The sequence below is a fragment of the Apis laboriosa genome, unplaced genomic scaffold, assembly GCF_014066325.1.
Source record: "Apis laboriosa isolate Shangri-la unplaced genomic scaffold, ASM1406632v1 scaffold26_cov146, whole genome shotgun sequence".
Classification (NCBI taxonomy): Eukaryota; Metazoa; Arthropoda; class Insecta; order Hymenoptera; family Apidae; genus Apis; species Apis laboriosa.
This window is the reverse complement of record NW_025222592.1, coordinates 2,204,071-2,227,854: the sequence shown is the minus strand read 5'-3', so window position 1 is coordinate 2,227,854 and position 23,784 is coordinate 2,204,071. Positions and strand designations below refer to the sequence as shown.

The 23,784-nt window shown below is 26.1% G+C and overlaps 2 protein-coding genes across 8 annotated transcripts; one reads left to right on the top strand and one right to left on the bottom strand.

The window, feature by feature from the left end:
• Nucleotides 1-8,728: 8,728 nt before the first annotated feature.
• LOC122713771 (conserved oligomeric Golgi complex subunit 1) lies at nt 8,729-12,774 on the bottom strand. Of its 3 annotated transcripts, XM_043934521.1 has the most exons (10): nt 12,554-12,774; nt 12,194-12,361; nt 11,832-12,117; nt 11,535-11,736; nt 11,023-11,439; nt 10,039-10,945; nt 9,674-9,950; nt 9,393-9,602; nt 9,179-9,222; nt 8,729-8,998 (listed from the first exon to the last, which is right to left on the bottom strand). In XM_043934521.1, exons 1-9 carry the CDS (start codon nt 12,688-12,690, stop codon nt 9,184-9,186), a joined length of 2,643 nt encoding a protein of 880 aa, XP_043790456.1. In that variant the 5' UTR covers nt 12,691-12,774; the 3' UTR covers nt 8,729-8,998; nt 9,179-9,183. The 3 variants fall into 3 exon arrangements, with proteins under 3 accessions (XP_043790456.1, XP_043790455.1, XP_043790457.1); XM_043934520.1 differs by lacking the exon at nt 9,179-9,222; XM_043934522.1 differs by lacking the exon at nt 9,179-9,222 and having other exon boundaries at nt 12,528-12,690.
• A 512-nt stretch (nt 12,775-13,286) lies between these two features.
• On the top strand, nt 13,287-23,517 carry LOC122713817. Of its 5 annotated transcripts, none has more exons than XM_043934599.1 (17): nt 13,287-13,658; nt 13,739-13,926; nt 13,994-14,170; nt 14,249-14,388; nt 14,467-14,663; nt 14,749-14,879; nt 14,989-15,099; nt 15,175-15,489; nt 15,574-15,667; nt 15,756-15,831; nt 15,922-16,182; nt 16,272-16,454; nt 16,851-16,984; nt 17,065-17,400; nt 17,477-19,178; nt 19,323-20,048; nt 21,617-23,517. In XM_043934599.1, the coding sequence occupies exons 1-17, from the start codon at nt 13,437-13,439 to the stop codon at nt 21,829-21,831; spliced, it is 5,208 nt and encodes a 1,735-aa protein (XP_043790534.1). In that variant the 5' UTR covers nt 13,287-13,436; the 3' UTR covers nt 21,832-23,517. The 5 variants fall into 5 exon arrangements, with proteins under 5 accessions (XP_043790534.1, XP_043790533.1, XP_043790537.1 ...); XM_043934598.1 differs by having other exon boundaries at nt 14,740-14,879; XM_043934602.1 differs by having other exon boundaries at nt 14,740-14,879; nt 19,323-20,079; nt 21,617-21,745.
• Nucleotides 23,518-23,784: the final 267 nt, after the last annotated feature.

Below are 23,784 nucleotides of genomic sequence, written 5' to 3'. Positions count from 1 at the left end.
AGAAAAAAATTGACAAGAATAATAATAATCTTTATTATTATTAATTAATCTTTTCAATATTAAAAAAATTCAAGCTATGTAATCAAAACTTAATTATGTAATGTATCAATATTTTCTGAATTTATAACAGATAAAAAAAATATCCAAAAATTTTATTCTAAATTTTTTTTTTTGCCATTAAATATTTAGAATCGTCTATTTTTTCAAATAAATATTTATTCTTTTTCATAATTTTTACAGAAAATTCTCTTTTTTATGAGAAAATTTTTAAAATAATCCTTTGAATAAATGGTTTTACTGATCATGCTTTATTTATATGAATTTTTTTTATAAAATTTTTTTTTAAAGGAATTAAGTTAAACAATCGGAAAATTAAAAGAGGATTGAATGATTCCGGCTAATAAATTTTTAGAATCGATTTTACGATTTTACAATGAATATTTTGCCCTCGGTGCTTTTAAAGTATTTGCAAAATATTAATCCCAATGGCAACATAGAATCGATTACATGCAAATTTATATACAGATGCACGATATCCATTGATATTTTGATATTATTTATTTCTGTAATTTGCAAACGAATAGTGGAACCATTCGAACAATTCGATCAAATTGAATTTTTTATAATGTTTGATTATAAATATATATATAAGAAACATATTTAAGAAAAAAATATTTATCTTAAAAAGTAGACATATTTATATTTATATAACATTAGAAACATATTATATAATAATTAAAATTCAATATTAATAATGTTTATTTCAAAAATTTTTTCAAAATTTTTCTTTCCGAATTTCCAAAAGAATATTTAAATCTTATTTTTAAAGATTTTATTTTTAAAGAAAATTGAAATACGATCCATGAAATTAGAAAATATTCTAAGTAAATAAATAAATTGCACAGAAATTATTCTGAATTCGAATAAAAAGAAATATAAATATAGCTTGATTTACATCATTTCGATTTGCATTATTTTTATTAATAATTTTATTATTTATTATATATTATTTATTATATATTAATATATTTATCATATATTATTATTATAGTTGTTCATATATTATTATTATATGAGCAACAACATATCGTTCTTTAATTATTTATTCATTTAATAATTCCACATATTTTTTATATTTAATCACATATTTTATTTATCACATAAGAAATTTTAATAATTAATTAAAACCTATTTCTATTATATATAAGTAAGTAAAAAAGAAAAAGCATTTCAAGCAAACTCTACTTGAATAACTTAGACATCAAACATTTGATGATTATTAATCGCCTTTATTTCAAATTTTTTATTAATTTACATCTAATCTAATTCTACTACGAAACGAATATCATTAAAAATATGAGACAATTTCGCTAGAAATTTATTTAAATTTGAAACGAAAATATGCGTTTTCATTGTTGGTATTTTTAAAAAAGGGGAGTTCTTGCGTTTTCTGCGTGTCGAAATAACCACAAATCCGATCCGATCTGGGTTATCGACGTCTTCCACGACGAAACTCGATCGTGTTTCGTATTCTTTCGCGATACGTTCGATTACAACCGACTTTAATCCGACCGGTTTGAATAAAAGCAGGAAGAAAAATAATCGAGGAGCGGTTAAACCAGCTTTTTTTAACCTATTTCAAATATCTGATTTTCAATGAAATAGCAAATGATTTTAAAGGAATTATCGATGATGATTGATTGAAAGAACAGTTTTTTTTTTTGAAGATGATGATTGATTGAAAAAACAGTTTTTTTTTTGAAGATATTTGAAAAAAAAAATTATATTATTTTGAGAAAATAAGAAAAAAAAATTTATGTTTTTGTGAAATTATGTGTAATGAGATGATTATGTGTAAAATTATGATAGTAATGAGAATTAATTTGAAGAATTATTTTTGATATTTTATTAAAATAATTTGAAAATTTTTAAAGCATTCTAAATTTATCTAATTTTGAAAATTAAATTTAGGAATTTGGGAATTAATTGTATTTTTGCAAAAATACAAATTTCGCGAAATAAATAATTTTCTATTTTTTTATACATTGATTTCTATCAAATCATCGTTATCAAATAATCAATTCGTCAATTTGCTTAATTTATCCGATCTTGAATCAATATCACTTCCAAATTAGCGATAATTACAATCTTTGATCGTTTATCAAGCTTAGGCATCGATTCTCTCTTCTTCATTCCGATATTTTTCCATTCAATTCTGTTACGTTTCAACTTGGCGACAGTCTTCCGACCGATTAGATAAAATAAAATCACTTCAAGAATTATCGAGACGAAATATCGTAAAGATAAAATTTTAGTTAGTAGTGAAAGCTTGATCGATTAATAAATTCAATTTTCTTTCTCTGATCACAAAATATAGACGATATATGATATAAATTGAAAGTAGAAGGTAGATATAATTTTGAATGAATTATTTAATAGATATAAGGTCATGATAAACATAATACAGTAAGATAATAAATTAATAGTATAGTATAAAATAATAGTAAATAAAAGTAGTAATGGTGAAGATTAAATTTTTGTAATATTTTATATTTTTGAATAAAAATGATTTGACTGAAGTTAAAATATTCTTTGCGAATATTTTACTTATTATAGAATATATATTAACTTTGATAAATATTATTAAATTTAAAATAGATATAAAAAATAAATGAAAATGGTAATTTTAATGTTAAATATTTTGTAAATTATAGTATAATAATATTATAGTAATTATCTTTTTTTATCTTTCTTGAAATAAATATTATTAGCTTTAATTTTTTAAACTTTATTATTGTAAAAATATTCATATGAGAATGGTTTATTAATGATTATTACTAGTAATATTTTGAGATATCTTCTTATAAGATTCTGAATTTTTATTTTTTTTTTTTTTTTTGTATCATTAGTAGTATACTATCAGCAATATAACTTTCTGAATTGCATTCTATCAAATAATTCTTACAAAAAAAATTTTTAAAAAAATATTTTCAAAAAAAACGTAACTTCAAAAATTCCAATTTCAATTTAAAATTAATAAGCTTTAAAATGCCAAAATATTTTTACAGATTAGATTCAGTCAATATCCAACAATAAAATGAAAATAAATTGAGATAACATAGATATGGTATGAAATATAATACGATATAAGATAAAAATATAAGATAATATATAATAATAATATAATCTGATATATCTGCAATAAAAAATAGGCATAGATAAATAAATTTATTATATTGATATTTGTAATATATATTTGTAATAATATTTTTGCATTGATTATTGGTAATTGTTTAATTATATTAGATTTCTTCTTTTATTAAACAAATAGATGCTTTAGATTATTTTTTAAGAATGATTTTGTTAGTTCTATTGGCATCAATAAAATTTTTCACAATAATAATAAAATGTAATATAAATCAAAATTCTATATCTATAAATATAATAAGTATAATAAAAGTATAACAAAAATAAAATTCATATTAAATTAAATTTTTTGTTCATATCATTATTGAAGATTTTTTATATACAGTTGATTTAAAAAATTTATTTGTCAATCTCTTACATATTTATATAATTATCACTTAATTGTTTACTTATTTTCATCATTGATCTCTATAATTGAATTTAAAAATTAAAATAATTAAAATCAAAATAATTTATTTATGAAATACGTATAATATTTATTTTCTTCTGTTATTGTTATTTATAAAAAAATTTAACTTCTTATTTTAACAAGAGTTTAATAAAAAAAATTGAATAATATAAGCGATGAAATATATATAATTAAAAATTTATTAATTTTATATTATATATAGCATAATTAATATTAAATGTTTTTTATAATTAAATAATTAATTAAAAAGGTAATCATGATCCTATTAAAAGAAAATAAAATCACATTTGAATTAATTTCTATCTTTTTAAATATCATTTGATCTAATATCATATCATTAATATATAAAAAATAATATAATTATATATATATATATATATTATAATTTTTTATATTATAATATAATATATAAAAGATAATAAATAATTACAATCAATTGTAACAACAATAAAGAAAAAATAAAGACAACAAAGAAAAATAAATAATAAAGAAAATAAATAATAAATATATATATATAATAAAATAGAAATAAAACAAATTTATCTTGAAATTTGCAAAACAAATTGAAAATTATGCAACACAAAGAAAACAATTTTCAACAATTTTTAAATACCTATAATATAATATTTAAAAAAAAATTATATCACATAATAAACGATTTAAAGAAATTTCATTAAAAACAACAGATTTTTAACTATTTTGTACAATAAAAACACAGATCATTATTGTTATATAATAAAAATGCATATTTTATTAGAATCTACATTTTTAATTAATAAAATAATAAATCAATAAATTATGTATTTTATTGTGTGTTTTTATATATTTTATTATTTATTATTATTAAATAATAATTTTTTTTTATATTTTAATACAAATCAAGAAATATAAAAAAATTAAAAATAAAAAAATTACTCAGTAACTTAATAATTTTTAATTATTATGTGAAAAAAAATATATTTTTTTTAATTATCTTCTTCGATATTGATTTGAGACATATTTTCTTTTTAATTTCCTTAAAGTTGTTACAAATTTGTTTCTCTCTTTTTGCAAGATTATCAATTTATTAATGATATTATATAATTATAAACTATCAGGTATCAAAGAATTAACTTAATGAATTGACTTAATGATTTTTCTCAGCGATAAGCATATAAGCTACAATCTAGTGATCAAAGAAAATGACTCATCTAATAGAAATCGAATGCATTTAACCGATCAGTTCTCATAATAATACACTATATATAAAATTTGAAGAAAATTAAATTTACATCTTTTATCATAATTTAAAATGATAATATTGGATAAACAATTTTGTATTTTTATTTTTCATAAATATACATAATATAATTCAAAAATATAATATAAAAACATTTTTTTATTTTCAAGAATATATAATCTAATTTTATAAAATTTGAAATATATAAAAACTTGCTATTAGGTAGTATTTTAGTGGTAGTATTTTATTCGTTGTTTTTATTATTTAAAGAGTTTTTAACCTAATTTGATTTCTAAAATGCGATTTTGGATAAAAAATTTTTTAAGCTAATAAAAGGATTAAGTATCGATAAATTCTAAAATATTAATAATTTGTAATATATTGGAAATATATTTTTTAAAAAATAATTTAATATAATTAAAATAAATAATCCATTATTTTTTTTCTAATCATATTCTACTATTAGAAATAAGTATAATAAATATATGAAAAGATATAATATAAAATTAAAAAAATATATTAAAATTAAATAATAAATTATATGAAAATAATATATGAAAAAATATAAAATTCAATTAAAAAATATATATATATAAATGAATTACTTATACTATCACTGTATTATTCGTATGAAACAAACGAGAAAAAATAGAAAGATCCTTTCAAAAGAGAACATCCAATTATTCAAAAACAATTTAGATTAATTATATATTAATATAATATGAATATTAATTATAATATGATAAAATTTTGAAAATGGACACCTCGTTGATTTAGATTTAGTTTTTGCAAATAGATACAAAAACGAGTATGCAACAGATGATTTCAATAAAACGATTTTTTTTTTTTTTTTACTCTGAAATAATACTTTGAATAATTGAAAATAGAAAATCTATTAAAGATATAAATTTTAAAGATATAAATTTTTTAAATAATTTCCAATAATTAAAAAATAAAATAATCATCATTGATGATTAAATATTAATAAATAAAAATTAATGAAATTACAAATTATATATAATTATATTTTATTAAATTATATATAATATCCTGCAGTATAGCATCATTATTCTCACAAAACATTCTTTTAATCAATCTTAATCATCTTGTGCAATTTAATATGAAAAGAGAAAACATTAAAACAGTACTTGTTTGCGGTAAATGTTGCCAAGTGGAAAGAAAAATACTCTATTCCGATATCTTCGCCATCTATTTTTCTGAGAGCAAATAAAGAAATTGAAGAACCGCGAAACAAGGTTACAACAACAATAAAAGAAAAACGTTTGTTAAAACAAATAAAGAAAATTATAAATTTATGTACATAAATATATTATTACTATAAATCTAATTGTTCAATACTAATATAATGTAATTCTATAAATTAAAATTATATTTAAAATTCTTTGCTCGAAATCTATTATACCATTCACTTTTTAGAATGTTTTTAAAATTGTTAGAAGATTTTTAAAATATAAATTTTTCTATGAATGAAATATTTTTTACTTACTTTTTCTTTATAATATACAATATAAAATATTATAAATAAAAGAAATATATATTTATATTTATATTATTATAATAATTGAATTATCATTTAACCATTCAATAAAACGTTGAAATAATAATAACTTGCATTTGAATGAATAGAATAAATAAAAGATAAATATGGTTTATGAGATGAATTAATAAAAAAATAGATCGATGTGTTATTTAAAATATACGTACTATATGATTCAATTGACGCACTTCCTCTTTCTCAGATAGCAAAGGTGAAATGTAACATTTCACTAGGGAAATGACCGCGTGGTGCCGCATCGCAACTGTTTCCGCTCAATATCACAAGTGCAAAGATTTTTTGTTCTCGCGATGCAACCTACCGTAGAGTTGGCCTTTATCCAACCTCTTGTCGTTTGTTTTGATGGTGATTTTTGCCATTATATAAAAAGAAAAGTCGGCCATCAACCTAAACGTTTCCTATCGATTTAGTTTTTCGAGTATTCGAATAATTAATCAACAAAAAATCTCATGGATTAATTTTCATTATATCATAGACATAAGACTTAATTTAGTTAGTTCAATTTTCTATTATTATAAATGTTATTATTTTATTTTCTTTTATCTTTCTTGAAAAATATAATTATAAATTAATTTATAATATAATATAATATAATATAATTATAAATAAATATTCATAAGTAAATATATATTGTGTAATTTCAATATTCATTTTTAGACATTACATGTATGTCATATTCTGTTTATAATCTGAATTTAAATTTAATTATAATATTTTCGAGTTTAAAATGATGTACTTGTCGCTAATACGTGCATATTAATTTCTTATATTCGATCACAATTTACATATTCTATAGATGGCATATTATCATTTACATGAATTATAATCTGACAAAAAATTTTTAACATATTCACGTCTAGTAAAAATAAAAAACCATCAAATATCGTGTTTTACATCAACAATACAAATGATGAAAAATATAGATAAAATAATCAAAACATTACAACAATAACTTATCGCTGTTTCAGAGACATTTAAACAACTTTAATCTTAAGTTATTCTATTCGAGATTAAAATTATGATGATTTCAATACATTGAAATTTCTCATAAAAATTTTAATATTATATAGTTGTACCATAATGAATCATCCTATAAAATATTTCCAAGTTTTAAAATAGGATAAAATTATTTGACATTATTTGATATATTTAACGTTTGCATTATATATTCAAATTCAATTATTTATTTCAAACTTCGTCATATATATTTTTCGATGCTATATAATCTATAGCAGACGACTTTTGAGACACGTAAATTCCCGGGTAGTCTGCTAGAATTTCAAAAACAGCGCGCGAAACGTCGCATGCACCGAGTCGTATGTTTTTCTTATGAGCGGCAAAACTAAATTAAAAAATGTTTTCACTCACCATTTGATGCCGATGATGATACAAAGTGTCCCAGCGATATTCTTGAAGTTGGAGGGTTTCGTATTGTTGCTTTTTTTTCAAGTGTGATTGAGAACGCCTTACGACCGATATCACCACAGATGGGCCCATCCGGCCATCTTGCCGTATACCAAAACGTGTACTACACTGCGCTGGCGTATTTTGCCACTTGTCTCTCCCTCTTGCCCCTCAAAAGTAATTGCGTAACTGCCCGCGATACTTTCAGTCATTCCATCTTTATCTAGTTATCAATGCGTCCTCTTCCTCTATCTTTATCTCTTCCACAGGTGGCGCTACAAACGCTCGGCAAATTTTAAACGACGCGTCGCGATCGATGATCAAATTTAAACTAAATCCACATATTGTACAAATCGGATACTTGAGTTTGTATACGATCGGAAAAATTGAAAAGTGTTTTCTTTCGTTAAAACAAATGAGTTTAATTCATTTTTATCGTACGCTATTGCTTTTTTTGAAAATGTAGGAAACAAATTACATTCATATTTACTATTAATATTAAGTGTGTACTGATATTTTATATATATTAATTACACGTTTCACTACTTGAATACTTTCACTAATTGAATACTGTTTGTTATTTTACACTGTTTTTATTAAATGAAAATTATGAATTTCGATCAATGACATTTGAAATTTAAATATAAGAATTATCCAGTTGTGGCGCTAGCATACGGTGTAACCTATCTGTACCTGAGAAAATATTTGAAAATTAAAAATACGCAGGATTGATAAAATTATGACGCATTATTTGTATAATAGTAAGTAAATTATAAATAAATAGTAAGTAATTATTTAATTTCTCAATAATTTACAAAATTTTTTAAGCAAATGTTAAAAAATTAATGTTAAAAAAATTTTTTTTAAATTATAAAAAAATAATGTAATTAATATTCGAAAAAAATTATAAGGATTTAAAGGCTGTATAAAATATTTTATTTAATACTGACATTGCTGTCAAAAAGGCAATTCAATATTATGATATTTACATGAATATACTTAGCGTATATATACATATAATAAATATTTACAATTTTTATATCAAGTTAAAAATTAAATAAATAAATTAACTACTACCAAACCAATCTGAACCCATTGCCCCAAAAAATGCCGCTGCTCCAGATTTGATTGTAGCTCCTGCTGAATCACTTTTTGTAGTTTCCTTGCTAGTAGTTTTTTTGCGCTAAATTAACATAAAAAATTAAATAAAAATTTTACATTACATAAAATTTAAATCTTCTTTTAAGTATTAATTTCAACAAAAAAGTATAATTTAACACATCTGAAACATATGCTTCGTTAATTTGTTAATTTAAGCATAAGAACTTTAACAAGACGTAAAGATGTAAGATCGTTTTCTTACCACAATCAAATGCGCGAACTATCGTATGTGTATATTCTGGCAATCTAAAGATACATGAAATATCTATCATGAAAGCAATCTATATGTATTTACATGAAACAAATATTCATGTATAAATAAGCAACAAAAATAATTTCATAAAATAATATTTAAATGAAATTTTATATAATTCAGATACATTTAAAAATTTTTGAAATTAAAAAATGTGATTTACCTGTGTTTTTTCTGGAAGAGTTGCAGTAACAAGAGGTAAATTTTTCGCTGGAGCTGTTACAGTTAAAGGTGGGAACCAAGGTGCTCCTGTGTATAAAGCTAGTACTGTTGGCAAATCTGATTTTACACCTTCAATATTATTATATTCGCTTCGTGCACCTAAAATTGAATGTAACTGTTCCAAATGAGGTATAAGATTTCCTAATATGAGCTGAAAATGAAAATTGAAATAATTAAAATGTGAATGTTGATTAAACGTTGATTAATTAAACAAATAGATACCAAAGATCTTTGAACACTTTTCTTCACATTAGTATGAATGAAAGGATTAAAAACATCATAATCGAACGGATCGATTTTAGATAATATATTTTCACATGATTTGTTTGACAGATCAATTAAAATTTTATTTTCACGAGGTATCATAAGCAGACTAGAATATTTTATATCAAATAATACTTGAAAGGCTTGTTTTTGAGAAAGATTTGCATCATTGAATACAATTACATGATTTAATAATTCCGTTACAATATCTTCTATAATTTCATGTAATACTTTTCTATAATAAAAAATTAAAATTTAATTTATGATATTATTGATATTATTGATATGATATTATATGAATTAAATAATAATTTGAAACTTACTTTGGAAGTGTGTGTGGTATTATTTTATTTAAATCTTTATTAATAGCAGTCAAAAATTTCTGCAAGTGAATGGATGGCTGATATGGTACTAAAATTTCCGATTTTATTCTCTTACCCTCTCCTGAATCTTCTTCAATGGTTATTTTTTCCCATTCTGATATAACCAAATGTATTGGATAACCATGTAATGATTCTTTCGATATGAACTTTTCTCTATGTTCACTTATTTTAACTTTATATGTTTTAGCCCAAACTGACCAAATAAAAGTACTTTCTTCTTTTAATTTATCACAAATTGTTTGCCATTTCATATTTGTTATAGTTAACCCAGACACTTTTGAAAGTGTGAAACATTTATTCAGATTTGAACTCAATGTTATCAATGCTAAAAGAAATCTTGCCATTACAATAGCATTTACATCACGTTGACCATAGTCAGGTTTATCATTTACACATGTAGTTTTTGCAAAATTGATAAAATCTTCGATCATATTGGTACTAATTGTTTGTAAATATTCTTGGATCTCCGCACGATCAAAAAACGAATCTGAAATTAACGATATATTTGTGGATAGTAGATTGTCTTTAATAGACATTACATGTTCTGTCTCATACAAATATTGCTCAAGATCTGCGAGTAAAACGTGCAAACTTGTATCAAAATTTTCACATAATTTAAGAATATTTGGCGAATATCCTTTGGTTTTCATCAATAAAGATCTTTTACTATCTAGGCCACCATTTTTAGTAAGTTTCTGAGGAATATCATTTGGCGAATCTTTCCAGATAAACCATCGCAAATCATGTTCTGGATATTCAAATTTATCGTAACATATTTTGCCTAAGAGTTCAATTACATCAGATTTTAACGTAGTGATAGTTTCCATCCATTTATCATTTATAATACCTGATATAATTAAAAATATTAACAATATTATTATTTTCAATTTAATAACAAAAAATATATATATCATATTTATGTACGTTTTACTCTTTGAGATATTAAAGGTTGGAAAAATTCCACCCAGAAAGTTATTCTTGGAAGAGAAAGTTCTTCCCATATTTTATTCCAATTTTCTGGCAGATTGATATTAACAGCTTCTTCGCGAACATAATATAAACCTCTTATAGATATTATTAAATCTAAAAGTTTTGTAATTTCATAATTGCAAAATTCAGCTACCCAATCAAGCCAAGATTTAATCCTCTTTTGCAGATCTAATATACAAAAATTTTCAGAATTATGTACAGTAAATGGTTTATGCTGTTTGGTCACAATAGGAAGAAATTCTTGTAATAATTCTTGATTCAAATCTAACTGAGAAAGTAAAGAATATGCTTCTTGATCTTGAATTTTTATTAAATATTGTAAAACAAGACCTCCTGATTTACCCTCTGAATCTGTAATTTTTTAATCAATATTTAATTATATGTATATATATATATATATTTAAAATGATAATAAGAATAAAATACATTATATATGTTATAATTACTTATAAAACAAGAATAGATTAAATTGATTGTTTGAATTAATATTTTAATACATAATTTTATTTTTGTTTTAACACTATTATCATTTTCATCTGTAACAATAGATTTAATAGCCTGATTACGCATTGATATTAATTTATCCAATAATTCTGAGAATGAAGTTCCATTTAATAATACAAATGCTGCTAAACAATTTGCTATGCTCTAAAATTTAAATAAAATATAAATTTTAATAACATCATTATAAAATTATAAATAATATACAAAATTTTATAATATAATATAAAATAAATACCAACCCCTGGTTGCACATCTAATGATTGTAATACATTGTTACATTTATTTAATATAATATTTTTAAATTGGCTAATAACATCCCATTGTTTAGACACAATTGGATATTTAATTGATAAATCTGTACTTCCCACTTCGAATAATAAACTGTAATTTATATGTTGAGCTATTAAATATAATTGTGTAGCAAATAATAAATCCTTGTTTTCAATACTAGACCAAATATATTGAGGTACATCTATCAAGATTTTTATTTGAATAATAATTGAATCTTGACTTGCTTCTACATTTCTATAAAAAAATGTTATATAATAGTACAAAAAATTAGAAAATTATGTACTTCATTTAATGAAATTATTAAAAATACTTTTCATCTTCATTTTGAGTTGAATCAATTTTAAATCCAATAAGATATTTTTTTTGTAATTCCCCAAATTTGTTTTCAATATCAATGATTCTTGAAATTACTTGTTCAGAAGTTATTTTCATTTTTCTAATTGTGTCTGCAGCCAATATTAGATCACGATATCTTTCCCTAAAAATATGTAAATAATTAATAAGTATATTTGAAGATTAAATTATTAACCTTTGGTAGCAATCATATATATGAAACTTTATTACTTAATAACAATTTATTAATATTTAAGAGATATATAAATATTAATTTATACAGAAAATAAAAGAGAGTAACAACCAATTACTTTAAGTCATTAAAATAGAACTTTACCCAACTAAAGTTCTAAGTTCGATTTTCTTTCTATCACTTTCATGTTGGATTTTCTTTTGAATTGCCTCGATCTCCTTTATTGTATACTCCTCAAATAATTTATTAATGTCCAAATCCAAGTAATTTGTTGTTGTCATTTTTGTGACAATTTGTTTTCACGTATCTTGAACTCGGCTATTTCCACGTAGCAAGAAATAACTCGTATTTACTTCGCATTTTTATCTACAATATTCTACAATATATTGTCAATTATCAATTAGTTGTAAGAGGGCAGTATATGTATTTTCCTTCTTTTCTCAAATGATAAGTTATTTTTGATATTTCTTTTTTTTTTTTTTTCTTTAATCTTATATCGTATATTAAATTTAATTACTAAGATAAGTTCTGTATGTATTTCATTCCATCATATAAACAAGTATATATATTAAATCATGTACGATAACGCGTCTCAAAGAAATAAATTTATTTACACATCAAAATGAATATTTAAACATATAAATTAGATTATATAGATAAATAAATATAAAATAATATAGATTTATTTTTGTATTTAGATTCCTTGTAATGTATTTGAAACCATTTTTTTTAAATTTCAACAAAATATTTATTTTCATTGATATTTTTAAGAAAAGATCATGGATGATAGTCGATGCACAAGCTTGCAAACACGCAATCGCCAAAGCACGTCACCTTACGATACAATGTTGAACCACGGGATGAGCACGCGAGACGCCATATTGAGCGAATGTTGATTGAATGCAGTTTAGGTGTTTACGCGGTTTGAAATAAAACCCGTGAAAAAACGTATCAATTGTCGTATAACTCGACTGAAATATTAATAAGCGATTAGTTCAGTGTGACAATTATATTACACGGTAATAAAATGAGCGGTAGCGACGGCGAGGATGGTCAATGCAACAGGACGAGAGAAAGCAACGTAGTAGCGATGGATGACGTTCTTGTTAAGAAACACACTGACGATATTCTTCATGATGGATGCATTAGCTCTGAGGACGATTTCACGCGACAGGAAAGTGACTGGGCTGTTAATTACATGGAAGATGCTGTCAGATCTCCTGTCGTCGCGGACTCGGTTCCTGTCGCGGTATGTTTTCCTCTAGTGAACACCGTTTCATGTTCACATCGCACCAACGATCGTCAACCACGAACACGTTCTACTTGCAGAGCGTGGCACTTGACGAAAGCGTGGTCGATGAATTTGTCAAGGGCGCGAGAGGTCCCGACAACATGGAACTGAACACGATGCAAATGAGGCCGAAGACGATTATTGAAAATTCGAATACTACTGTGAGCCTTGAAAACCCCTTCAGGGGTAAGGAAATGTGTTCGTGTAATGTATGCAAAGCAAAAAGGTAATTGTTATAAATAAAAAGAAATAATCTAACTAGTGGATAAATTTAATCATTATTCTCAATATAGAGAATTGCTTGGAGAAGAATTGCAAAAGGCTATAAAGTTTCAAAATCTATGGACAGAATTGCGTCAACATATTCGAGGTTCCTTTAATATTGCCTTAGAAGCTTCTCGTATTCCGGGAGGTTTACAATTTCATCAAACTCCATTTTCAGCTGATGATACGCACAAGATTGTTTTGCAGTAAGTTTAAGAGAGATTTTTCTAATAATTAATTAATGAATTGACATTTATGAATCTAACTTCAATATTTATTTTCAGATTGTGTAAAAGGAATCCTCATCAATTATTTATGAGATTAGTAAGCTTGGCGCAAGAATTTGTTATAGAAGTAAAAGTTCATTTATTAGCTCTTTTACATGACCTTAATGTAAATAATTTAGCAGAAGTTTTTCTTACAGGTTAATATAAATATATTATATTTTAAATTAAATAATTTATTTTTATTATTATTATTAGTTTACACATCTTCTTTCTAGGTCTTTTAGATGATTATGATGCATTGATAACAACAGCTGTAAAGATTTCTAAGTTTGTAAAACTTTTAAAAGATCATTTGGGTAAATTCTATTATAAATTTCCTTTACCATGGACTGCTTTTATTAAAAAATTATATCAGATTTATATATATGATGATCCCTTTATACAAGATAATTTACCACCTTTTATTGGTCAGGTAAATAAACTTATATTATTTTAATATTTTAATTAAATTACAATATCTAATATAGACAACAAAGTACATATCTTAGGTTTTACAGTTAAGAAAACTTTTGCCTTTAAAAGGCTCGGAATATCAACGTCTTGTTCATCGATATTTATGGTTTGACAAAGAAATGACAGTAATTAGAGATCTTTGGGCAGAAACTGAATCATGGATGGACAAGTACAAGTAAGTGACAATGTGATTATATTTTAACAATAATACAACTATATCAACTGATCACAATCCCAGGAAAGAAAATCTATGAACAAAGTTTCATAAGCGGTGCGTATTTCAGTGCAGAACAAGCATGTCGAATGACCCATCTTAGACAAGTAAGGGAAATATTCACAGCAACTAGCAAACTTCTGGAACCGCGTATGTTAAATAAAACGCCTGACATTGGAAAGTATGTCCATATAAAAATAAAATATAGTTCATATATTTTCATGAATCACTGATTTCATATTTATTCTTATTACAGTGAATTTCAAGAAACAGATGGACAACTTTTGACGCTTACATCACAAGCAAAAGTTGATGTATCAGAAATGGATAATAGGTCTCTAAGTCCTACTCCAGATTTAAGTTTGGATTCACCTGATATGCCTCCAAGTATTGAGATACTACAAATTTTATTAGATGATTGGAGTAAAGTTGTAAAATCCCTACGACAAAAATTATCCGATGTAGCAGGTGCACAACCTGTTACAGATATTTACACTAATGGACAGGAAGATTTTTTTGATTATGCTTGTGCAACTTGCCATTTAGTACAGTCTGCAATGAGATCAGTCAAGTACTGTTATTATGTACATGAATTATAATCGTTATAATCATTTTTTCTTTCTTTTGTATTAATATATAAATGTTTTTCAAAAAGGGCCCAAATCGAAGGAACTTGTTTGGAAAATAACGTAGAAGAAGGAAAAAGTTGCGAGTGTCATATGTGTATAGGACCTACAATATCTTCTACTGTAAGAATTTTTTTATTTCAATTAATTTTATTAATATAATACTAAGTTTATTAAAATTTATTATATAACATTAATAATTAATTTACAGATTAATAAAAGTGATACTGAAAATATCATATTACCATTAGAAAATCCCTTTCCACAACTCACAAATGGTTTTTTAGGTAAAGATTGCTGTAACATACTAGTAAAATTTATATGTATTTTATTTTATTTATATTATATGTTTAATTTTTTGTTTAATTTTATTATAGAAGATACAGCTAATTTTTCGGCAACACAAGTAAAGAAAAAATTAGAAGATTTAGAAATAACAGAAATAAAAAATGATGGAAATGAAATAAATGTAAATGAAGATATTGATTTATGGACATCTGATACACAACCTTGTTCATGTGTATATCAGCATGTAAGAGAAATAACAGAAAGAAAAATGGTGCTAGAAAATCCACCTTGTTTGTGTTTATTAAACTCCAAGCGGAAAATATGGGATACTTGTCCCTGTCTAACAAAATGTAATTATAAAAAAAAAATTTTATTTCTTATTGTCAATAACAAAATTTTTGTTTTAATACAATATGATGATATTTGAAAATATTATTAGGCGTACCTGAAACGGTTGTATCAAATGGTCATTCAAAACCAGTATCGCCGTCTACTATCAAAACTAATCAGGAGCCACCTAAACCTGCAATAAAATCTGGTACTACACAGTCTGCTCAAACGCAAACGCGACATTCGACAACTCAGACACCAAATACCGCTCATAATCACACAACACATCAAGGTAAATATAAATAAACAATTATTAAATAATTTTGTAAATAATTTTTTAAAAAATATTTTTATCAAAATTCAAGAGAAAGATATAACAAAAAATATATCTTCTTTGAATTTAAATAGGTACCACTCATTCTCATACACATGGACCTCTTCCAGATTTGGTAAAAAATATGGGTCCCACTCATAGATCTCATACACATACCAATCATTCGTCGCATGTCTGTCATAAACAGGCTAATGTTGAGCATATTAAAAGAGTCTCGTGTAACGATTGTCAGTATTCATTGAACTATTTTTTTTTTTCATTTCATAATTATTTTTTTCTTTTCTTTTTTTTTTCTTTTTTGTTAAATAAAAATAGTGTGTGTATATATATATATATATTATATACATTTTTTAGTGAGTTCCGGAGATGGAGATTGTTCGGATTCCGGAAGTAGTCAGGAGGATTCTTGTTCTACCAGTAGTTCAGCACAAAGAGATTCTAGTAGACATTGCGATTGTTGTTATTGCGAAGTATTTGGCCATGGTGTTGTAAGCAGATTTTATCATTTTTATTTCGTACATGTACTAATATGTTATTATATATATATTATATAAATATATTTATTTAGCCTTCAGTAGCGCCCGTTAGTAGAAATTATAATGAAATGAGAGAACGTTTACGACAATTATTAACAAAGAAAAAGGCTAGAAAATGTAAAGTTACGTGTAGTCCTTCGAAAAGTCCTTCAGAATCAGTGGTATCTGATACAAGCACAGAAACAAAAACAGTAACAAATATCATGCCTAGATTAAATACTCCAGTTTCGACTGTTTCTGTAATTCAAACAGATCAACGAGATCAAAGAGATCTGGAGGAACTTTTAGAATTCATTGAAGGTAATCAAAATGGAAAAAAGGATAACAATAAAAAGGCTGAGAAAAAAGCTAGGCAGAAGCAACGGAAGGTTAATATAAGTTGAAATCAATATTTTATCTTCATTAACTATACAAAAAATTAATTTAAAATTTTATTTGTTATAGTTAGAAGAAAAGCTTAAAAGAGATAGGCAAGAGGCAGAAAGACAAAAACTATTAGAATTACAGAAAAAGACACCAGAAGTAACAATCACTGTTGTAGATCCACAAAAACCTGTTCCTCAAAGATTATTACCTCAGTGTAATCTACCTGAAGTATCTATTTTACCTACGTCACCTCCAGTAGCATTGCCGATTATAAAACAATTAAGTAATAAAAAGAAAGACAAACAAGAAATCTGTAGCAATAGTAGTAATACTAGTAGCAGTAGTTGTAGCAGCAGCAGTAGTAGTATTAGTACAAGTAGTATAAATATCAAAACAAAGACTGCACCTGTGAATATCAATATAAAAAACAAAAGTATTAATAAAACTGATAAAACAATGGTCTCAGGTCAGATAAATAATAAAATAGCCATTAAAAGTGACAAAACTGAAATTAGCAATAAAAATAAAATACAGATAAACAGTATCAATAGCACAAATATGAAAAATAATACTATGGAGAAATCATTAACTATTGATTTAAATGATAAAAAATTGACAAAGAAAGAGAGAAAAAAGTTGAAAAAAAGAATGAAGAAAATGGAAGAGGTAAAAGCAAAAGAAGAAACAAAGAAACCTGTTCAGACAGAAACTCAACCTCAGATTGTGACAATTAAAAGAGTTATGGAATCTAATAGTGCAGAACCAACAGTTACGATCACATTAAAAGGTCAAACACCAGCTGAAGATAAAGTTTTGTTTACATTGGTGAATGGTCAGACAAAAGAAGTCGCCAATTTGAAATTGGAGAACGAACAAAATCAAAACATCAGTGGAAAGAAAAAGAAAACTAAAACAAATAACAATAATAACAATTATACTAATAGCAATAGTAATAATTCATTACAACAGGGCAATAAGCAAATGAATAATTCGAAACAACAAATGCAGAATAAAATTTGTGACGGTAAGAATAATATGAAACAACAATCAAATAATGATAAAGGCAAAGGAAAACAATTAGATGATAAGAAAGTTCAACAGAATATCACGAAATCTAAAAAAGACAAAAGAAATACAGAAAATAAAGAAAATGTGTTACAACAAAACGTTGTAAATAAGAACAAAAATCAATCGCAAAATATATCTGGAAAAAAGCAGAATAAGATGAATACTCCACCTCAAACACCAACTTCACAAAAGTCATCGCAAAACTTGAATATCAATAATGAAAATAATAAGAAATCGAAAATTCAGTCGCAAGATAAAAATGGACAATTAACTTCCAATAAAAATAATAAAAATACATCTAATATCACTATTAAGCAGACAAAGAATGATACTCAAAAAATTCAAACTAAAATGACAAATCAGATAAGTATCAAACAACGATCGGAAGTACAGTCAGTATCCACTGAAAGAATTAATTCACCATTGAGCAGTCAATTCAAGGATATTGGTGTAAATTCTAAAATTAATATAGAAAATTTAAAATTACCACCTGGTATTACGATAACGAAAGTAGATGCTCCTGCAAAACCTTTACCAATCAGATCTGCACCTCTGCCTAAACCAGTAAATCCACCGAAACAAACCACAATAATCGCTGCACCAATGAGCGGTGTTCAATCGAGTTATGCAAGTTCTCAGGCAGGTGGCAATGTGATTGTAGTAGATACAGGAAAATTGAAACAAGATCTTTTACCTAAATCCATAGAAAAAGGTGAGTAAAATATTCTATATTTTAATATATATATATATATATATATATATATATATATATATTTATAACAATAACAATATATATATTTATAACAATAATATTTATAATAATAAATAATATAAATTTATTATTTCATTATTACAGACATGTCTAAAGAAACACAACAAAATCAGAACAGTACTAATAAAAAGAAAAAAAAGAAGAATAAAAATACTGTAAATTCCAGCAATATATCAAATCAAACAATAGTACAAAATAATGATCTTTTCATGAATGATCATGCAGATGAACCTGCTAGAATACTTCATAACCCAAATACTAATATGGTGACTATAAGAAATCCTGCATTTGGTCCAATGAAAGTGCCACCAACTCAACAGGCAGCCATTATAAAAGTATCGGAAAATGGTATGGTTACTATTAGGAGCCCTGCATTACAACAAGCAATTAATGCAGGTCTTACATCACCTCCAAAACCAGATTATATTGTGAAAGGCGATCTCCCGTCTAAAATGGCGACGGAGAATTCAAATTTGAAACATACTAATGGTATTATTCCGTCAAGTTTGGCAGAATTAAGAAGCAGATTGACTCCAGATTGCACAACTCTAAGTGGTCTAGCTAACATACAAATCAGTAAAGTAACAAATGGTCAACCAATACCAGAAAATGGAATTAATTTAAAAGGAACTAGTGTAACATTAACGAAAGTGAGAACGGAACCTAGTATGGAAGACGTACAAAGTGCAAAAACAGCAGTTCGAGAGGCAATAAACGCCACGATAGCAGCATCGTCTACTGGGAAGAGTAAGAAAAAGAAAAAACGCGGAGCCGGCACAAGACAATATGGCGATGACTGGAACCTCGTTGGTGAGAAACAACAATAATCAAAGTTTAACATGTAAATTTGCTTCTTTCATTTTTTTTGTTTTCCTTAACACACCCCCGGGTTGCATTCTTTGCTCCCGGTTTGAAAAAAAACTTTCTCTTCTTTCATTTTCTTTTTTCTTCTCTTGTTTCTTTTTTCTTTTTTTTTCTTCCTTTTGTTTAAAAAAGAGATAATAATTAGAGATAGTATCATGTACACAATCGATGTACAAAAAATATTTAAAAAAACTATGGACGTGTAAACGTGTAGGTTGAGTCCATGTAAGTCACACTGACGACGGTTTTTCTTTCGTTTCGTTTTCTGTCAGGAGAGGGCAGTGTACCGCGTTAGGACCAAGTCTCAATCGCAGGCTATAGGTCGAAAGAGAGAAAATTTAATCAAATGTACCGGGGATGTGTACACTTCGGGATCTCCTCGAATTGGCCACCACGAATTTCTAGGGGGATTGACCGGAAGAGAGAACTCTGGGATAGTGAGCACTATCTTTTCTTTATTTTCCTTCCGCTTGTTCGCGCGCATCGACTTCATATTTCAATTCGACCAATCAGGTGATTGTTCCATCGAATTATTATCCATAGTAATTGCATTTATCAAAAGATAAATTATTATTCGATTTTAGGATAGTTATAGTCTTTTTTCTCTCTATATTTCAGGAATATCTCGATTATATATATCTTTTATACTATATTCCCCTCTCTTTTTCCGTTTCCTTTTTAGTTATTCTCGAAAATTGAGTATGGTCGCAAGTACGCGGAATATTTGAATATTTGAGCATATTTTTTTAAAAAAAAACTATATGATAGATTAAACATAAATGGAAATTTTTGATTTATTATGTGCTTAAAAAAGAGAGAAAAATATAAAAAGAAAGATAAAGAAAAGATATGTAGATCACTTGAGAGAGTCACGCTTTGCCAAGTTCATTGACCATGACAGCGAGTTTATCTACTATCTACCTGAAATCTCAGATTGTGATGTTTAACCGATTCTAGGTGATCGACAACAACTAGAGTATATGAATAATTTTTTAATCAAGTTTGAATCACGTGTTTCAATAAAACAAATCTATTTTTTCCAACGTTATGATCTCTTATTTCCTGTTGTGTTTTGAAAACTGCTGTGTTATTAAAGAATGGAAAAAAACCGTTGCATGCTTATAGATCACGTGAAGCGTGAATTTTCTTTTATCATCGCCAATGAAAACACTTCGTTTTTAAATATTGACTTAAAGTACCCATTCTTATTTTTTCCTCACGAATTTAATCAAAATTTGTTTCCTGATTCCTTTTTTATGTCCTCTTACATTTCCATTGAAATTAATTTTTTTTTTTCGTTTTTTTTTTTTTTTTTTATTCTATAAATCACTCTTATTTCTCTTTACATAATATATATTTTATATTTTAAGTTAAAAAAGATAAGAATGAAATCAAAAAAACGTGAGAAAAAAGATAAAAATAATACAAAGAAGCAGTTAAATCAAACGCAGATTTTTTTCCCACCCCACCGTTAAACCTATCAATTTCTAGTATTCAGAGCGTGTCTTTTACAGAGAGCGTATTCACGCCTAAAGATATAGACCTCGAGGACGGGGAGATGGACGATGCGGAGCGCGAATTAGAGGCATTCAAGAGGTTTTGTCTGCAGTCGGTACCGCCGCCACGCAAGGAAAAGGTCAATCTCAACATCAAGGACATCGTGCTAAAGAAGAAGTCATCCTCATCATCGTCATCTTCAGCAGCTGCTGCTGTGATTGCCGCGAATTGATTTTTCTTTTGACTAACATTAGACGCTCCCTACCATTACTATTACCATCACCACTATTATTATCACTACTGCTGCTACTATATTCGCGCAAGCGCGTATATGTGTATTGGCTTGACGCAGAATTAATAGAATTAATAATTTCTAAATACGAGCACATGTTGATCAAAAAATTATTTCTTTACGAAAAAATCAATCTATTTATCATAGATCAGACAATAATATATTATACTGTATTGTCAAATTGTCTGGTGATTATTTTATGCGAAAGCGTACCACTTCCAACATCATTCTCCTTTGATGTTCACATTACTCCGTAGGCAAATCCGTAGCACGCAAGGTTAATTCTAGCTTGCAGACCGCACTGCGTGCGCATAATATGCGCGCGCAACACTATTCTAGAGTTGATTTTGAAATTGTGATTTTTATCATGAAGAATATTGCAAAATAGATATGTAGTCTGCGTGCATTTTAATTATGCACGAGTTAGAAAAAAATGTGCTCTTTCGTTATGCATATGAATTTAATCATTAAGAGAATTCTGCTACTTTTGCATCGAGCCAATTACTGACCGAATATGTATTGTAATACTGCCACGGCCGATACGCGTAAACACACGACCGACCGAAAACGCTCGTCGATTTTTCGGATCTCGGCGACGGAGTTGCGCCTAATTGTTATGAACGATCATCAAAAATGATGAAAAAATGCAATGGGATAAATAATATAAATGTACAAGAGCAGCCACCGCAGTACGATACTGACGATGTTGTAAAAGAGGAGTAATAATATTGTCGTCGTGTCGTCGTCGTGTCGGCACCTAGTCGACTTCATATTTTTAATATATTAATAGAGCGTGTTATGTTCGTGATTTTTCTCTTCGATACAAGGAAGAGATAAACAGCGAAAAATTGATACTATTAGATAAAATGTACGCGAAAGAGATGAGTGATGCGTGGCATTTTCCTCGAGACACAGCGAGAGCCGTAGATATAATATGTTATATAAATATAAAATGTATGTATGTATATGTATATCTATAAATATAGTAGGAACGAATTTTCCCGTCGAGGTCGATATTGTGGAAATATCTGCCCTCGACCGTAATTGCGAAAACGATCATGGTGGCACTGACATATAGTGTCTGGACGCGATACCTGCCCGAATCATGGTTCGATTAATAAAATCGTTCTCGCCATACGAGCAAAGAAGGATCGATAACGATGCGAAATATTTTTCGTCGTAATACCGACGATCGCATCGCGTCGCCACGATCGTGATCGCCGGCTTAGAAGCACACTTCTCGATCGATTATCTTACTAAGACACGACACCACAGTACACATGGAGACATCTTTTTTCTTCATTTTTTCTTTTTTTTTTTCTTTTTTTTTTTCAATAAAAGCAGATATGCATTTTTACCAAAGATCTTGCGTTTGTATCTTCTTCCTTATTATGGATTTATTTCCTGTGGTGCAATTTGACGATGATACATGTTTTTCGCACTTTGTAGTAAAAGTCGTATTTTTGTATGGACTTTAAGATAATCTCACTAGCGATAGGTGAGTTAAAAGAATTTTAATAAAAATCGAAGATATCAGGTTGAAAAATTGAAAAATGGTTTATTAGATAATTTGTTATATTGCATACTGTGTAGAAAATTGGTTTCAATATATTTTCAGAAACGGCATCTTTTTCTATTTTTTCTTTTTTTTTTACCAGCCATGATAAATGACCTTAAATCTACTTGATAACTTTCAATAATTTATAATATTTCAAAATATTATTTCTGATAAGAATTGAATTTTTTTTTTTTTACTTTAAAAAACTATCAATTTTAATAGAAAAAATAAAATAAATCAGTGCAAAAAATATTTATAAATTATAAAAAAACATTCAAACATATAACCAATTATAAATCTTTTCTTTTAAATAAGAATCATTTTAAATATTTATT

Bases quoted from the DNA above. Each gene is read 5' to 3' on its own strand.
- LOC122713771 (XM_043934520.1), bottom strand. From the start codon at position 12,690: ATGACAACAACAAATTACTTGGATTTGGACATTAATAAATTATTTGAG. The intron at 11,737-11,831 runs GTTGGTATTTAT...TTTAAATTTTAG, and splicing joins CATTAGATGTGCAACCAGGG to AGCATAGCAAATTGTTTAGC. The intron at 9,951-10,038 runs GTAAGTTTCAAA...TTTTTATTATAG, and splicing joins ATACCACACACACTTCCAAA to AAAAGTATTACATGAAATTA.
- LOC122713817 (XM_043934598.1), top strand. From the start codon at position 13,437: ATGAGCGGTAGCGACGGCGAGGATGGTCAATGCAACAGGACGAGAGAA. The intron at 15,100-15,174 runs GTATGTCCATAT...TTCTTATTACAG, and splicing joins AAAACGCCTGACATTGGAAA to TGAATTTCAAGAAACAGATG. The intron at 15,832-15,921 runs GTAAAGATTGCT...ATTTTATTATAG, and splicing joins ACTCACAAATGGTTTTTTAG to AAGATACAGCTAATTTTTCG.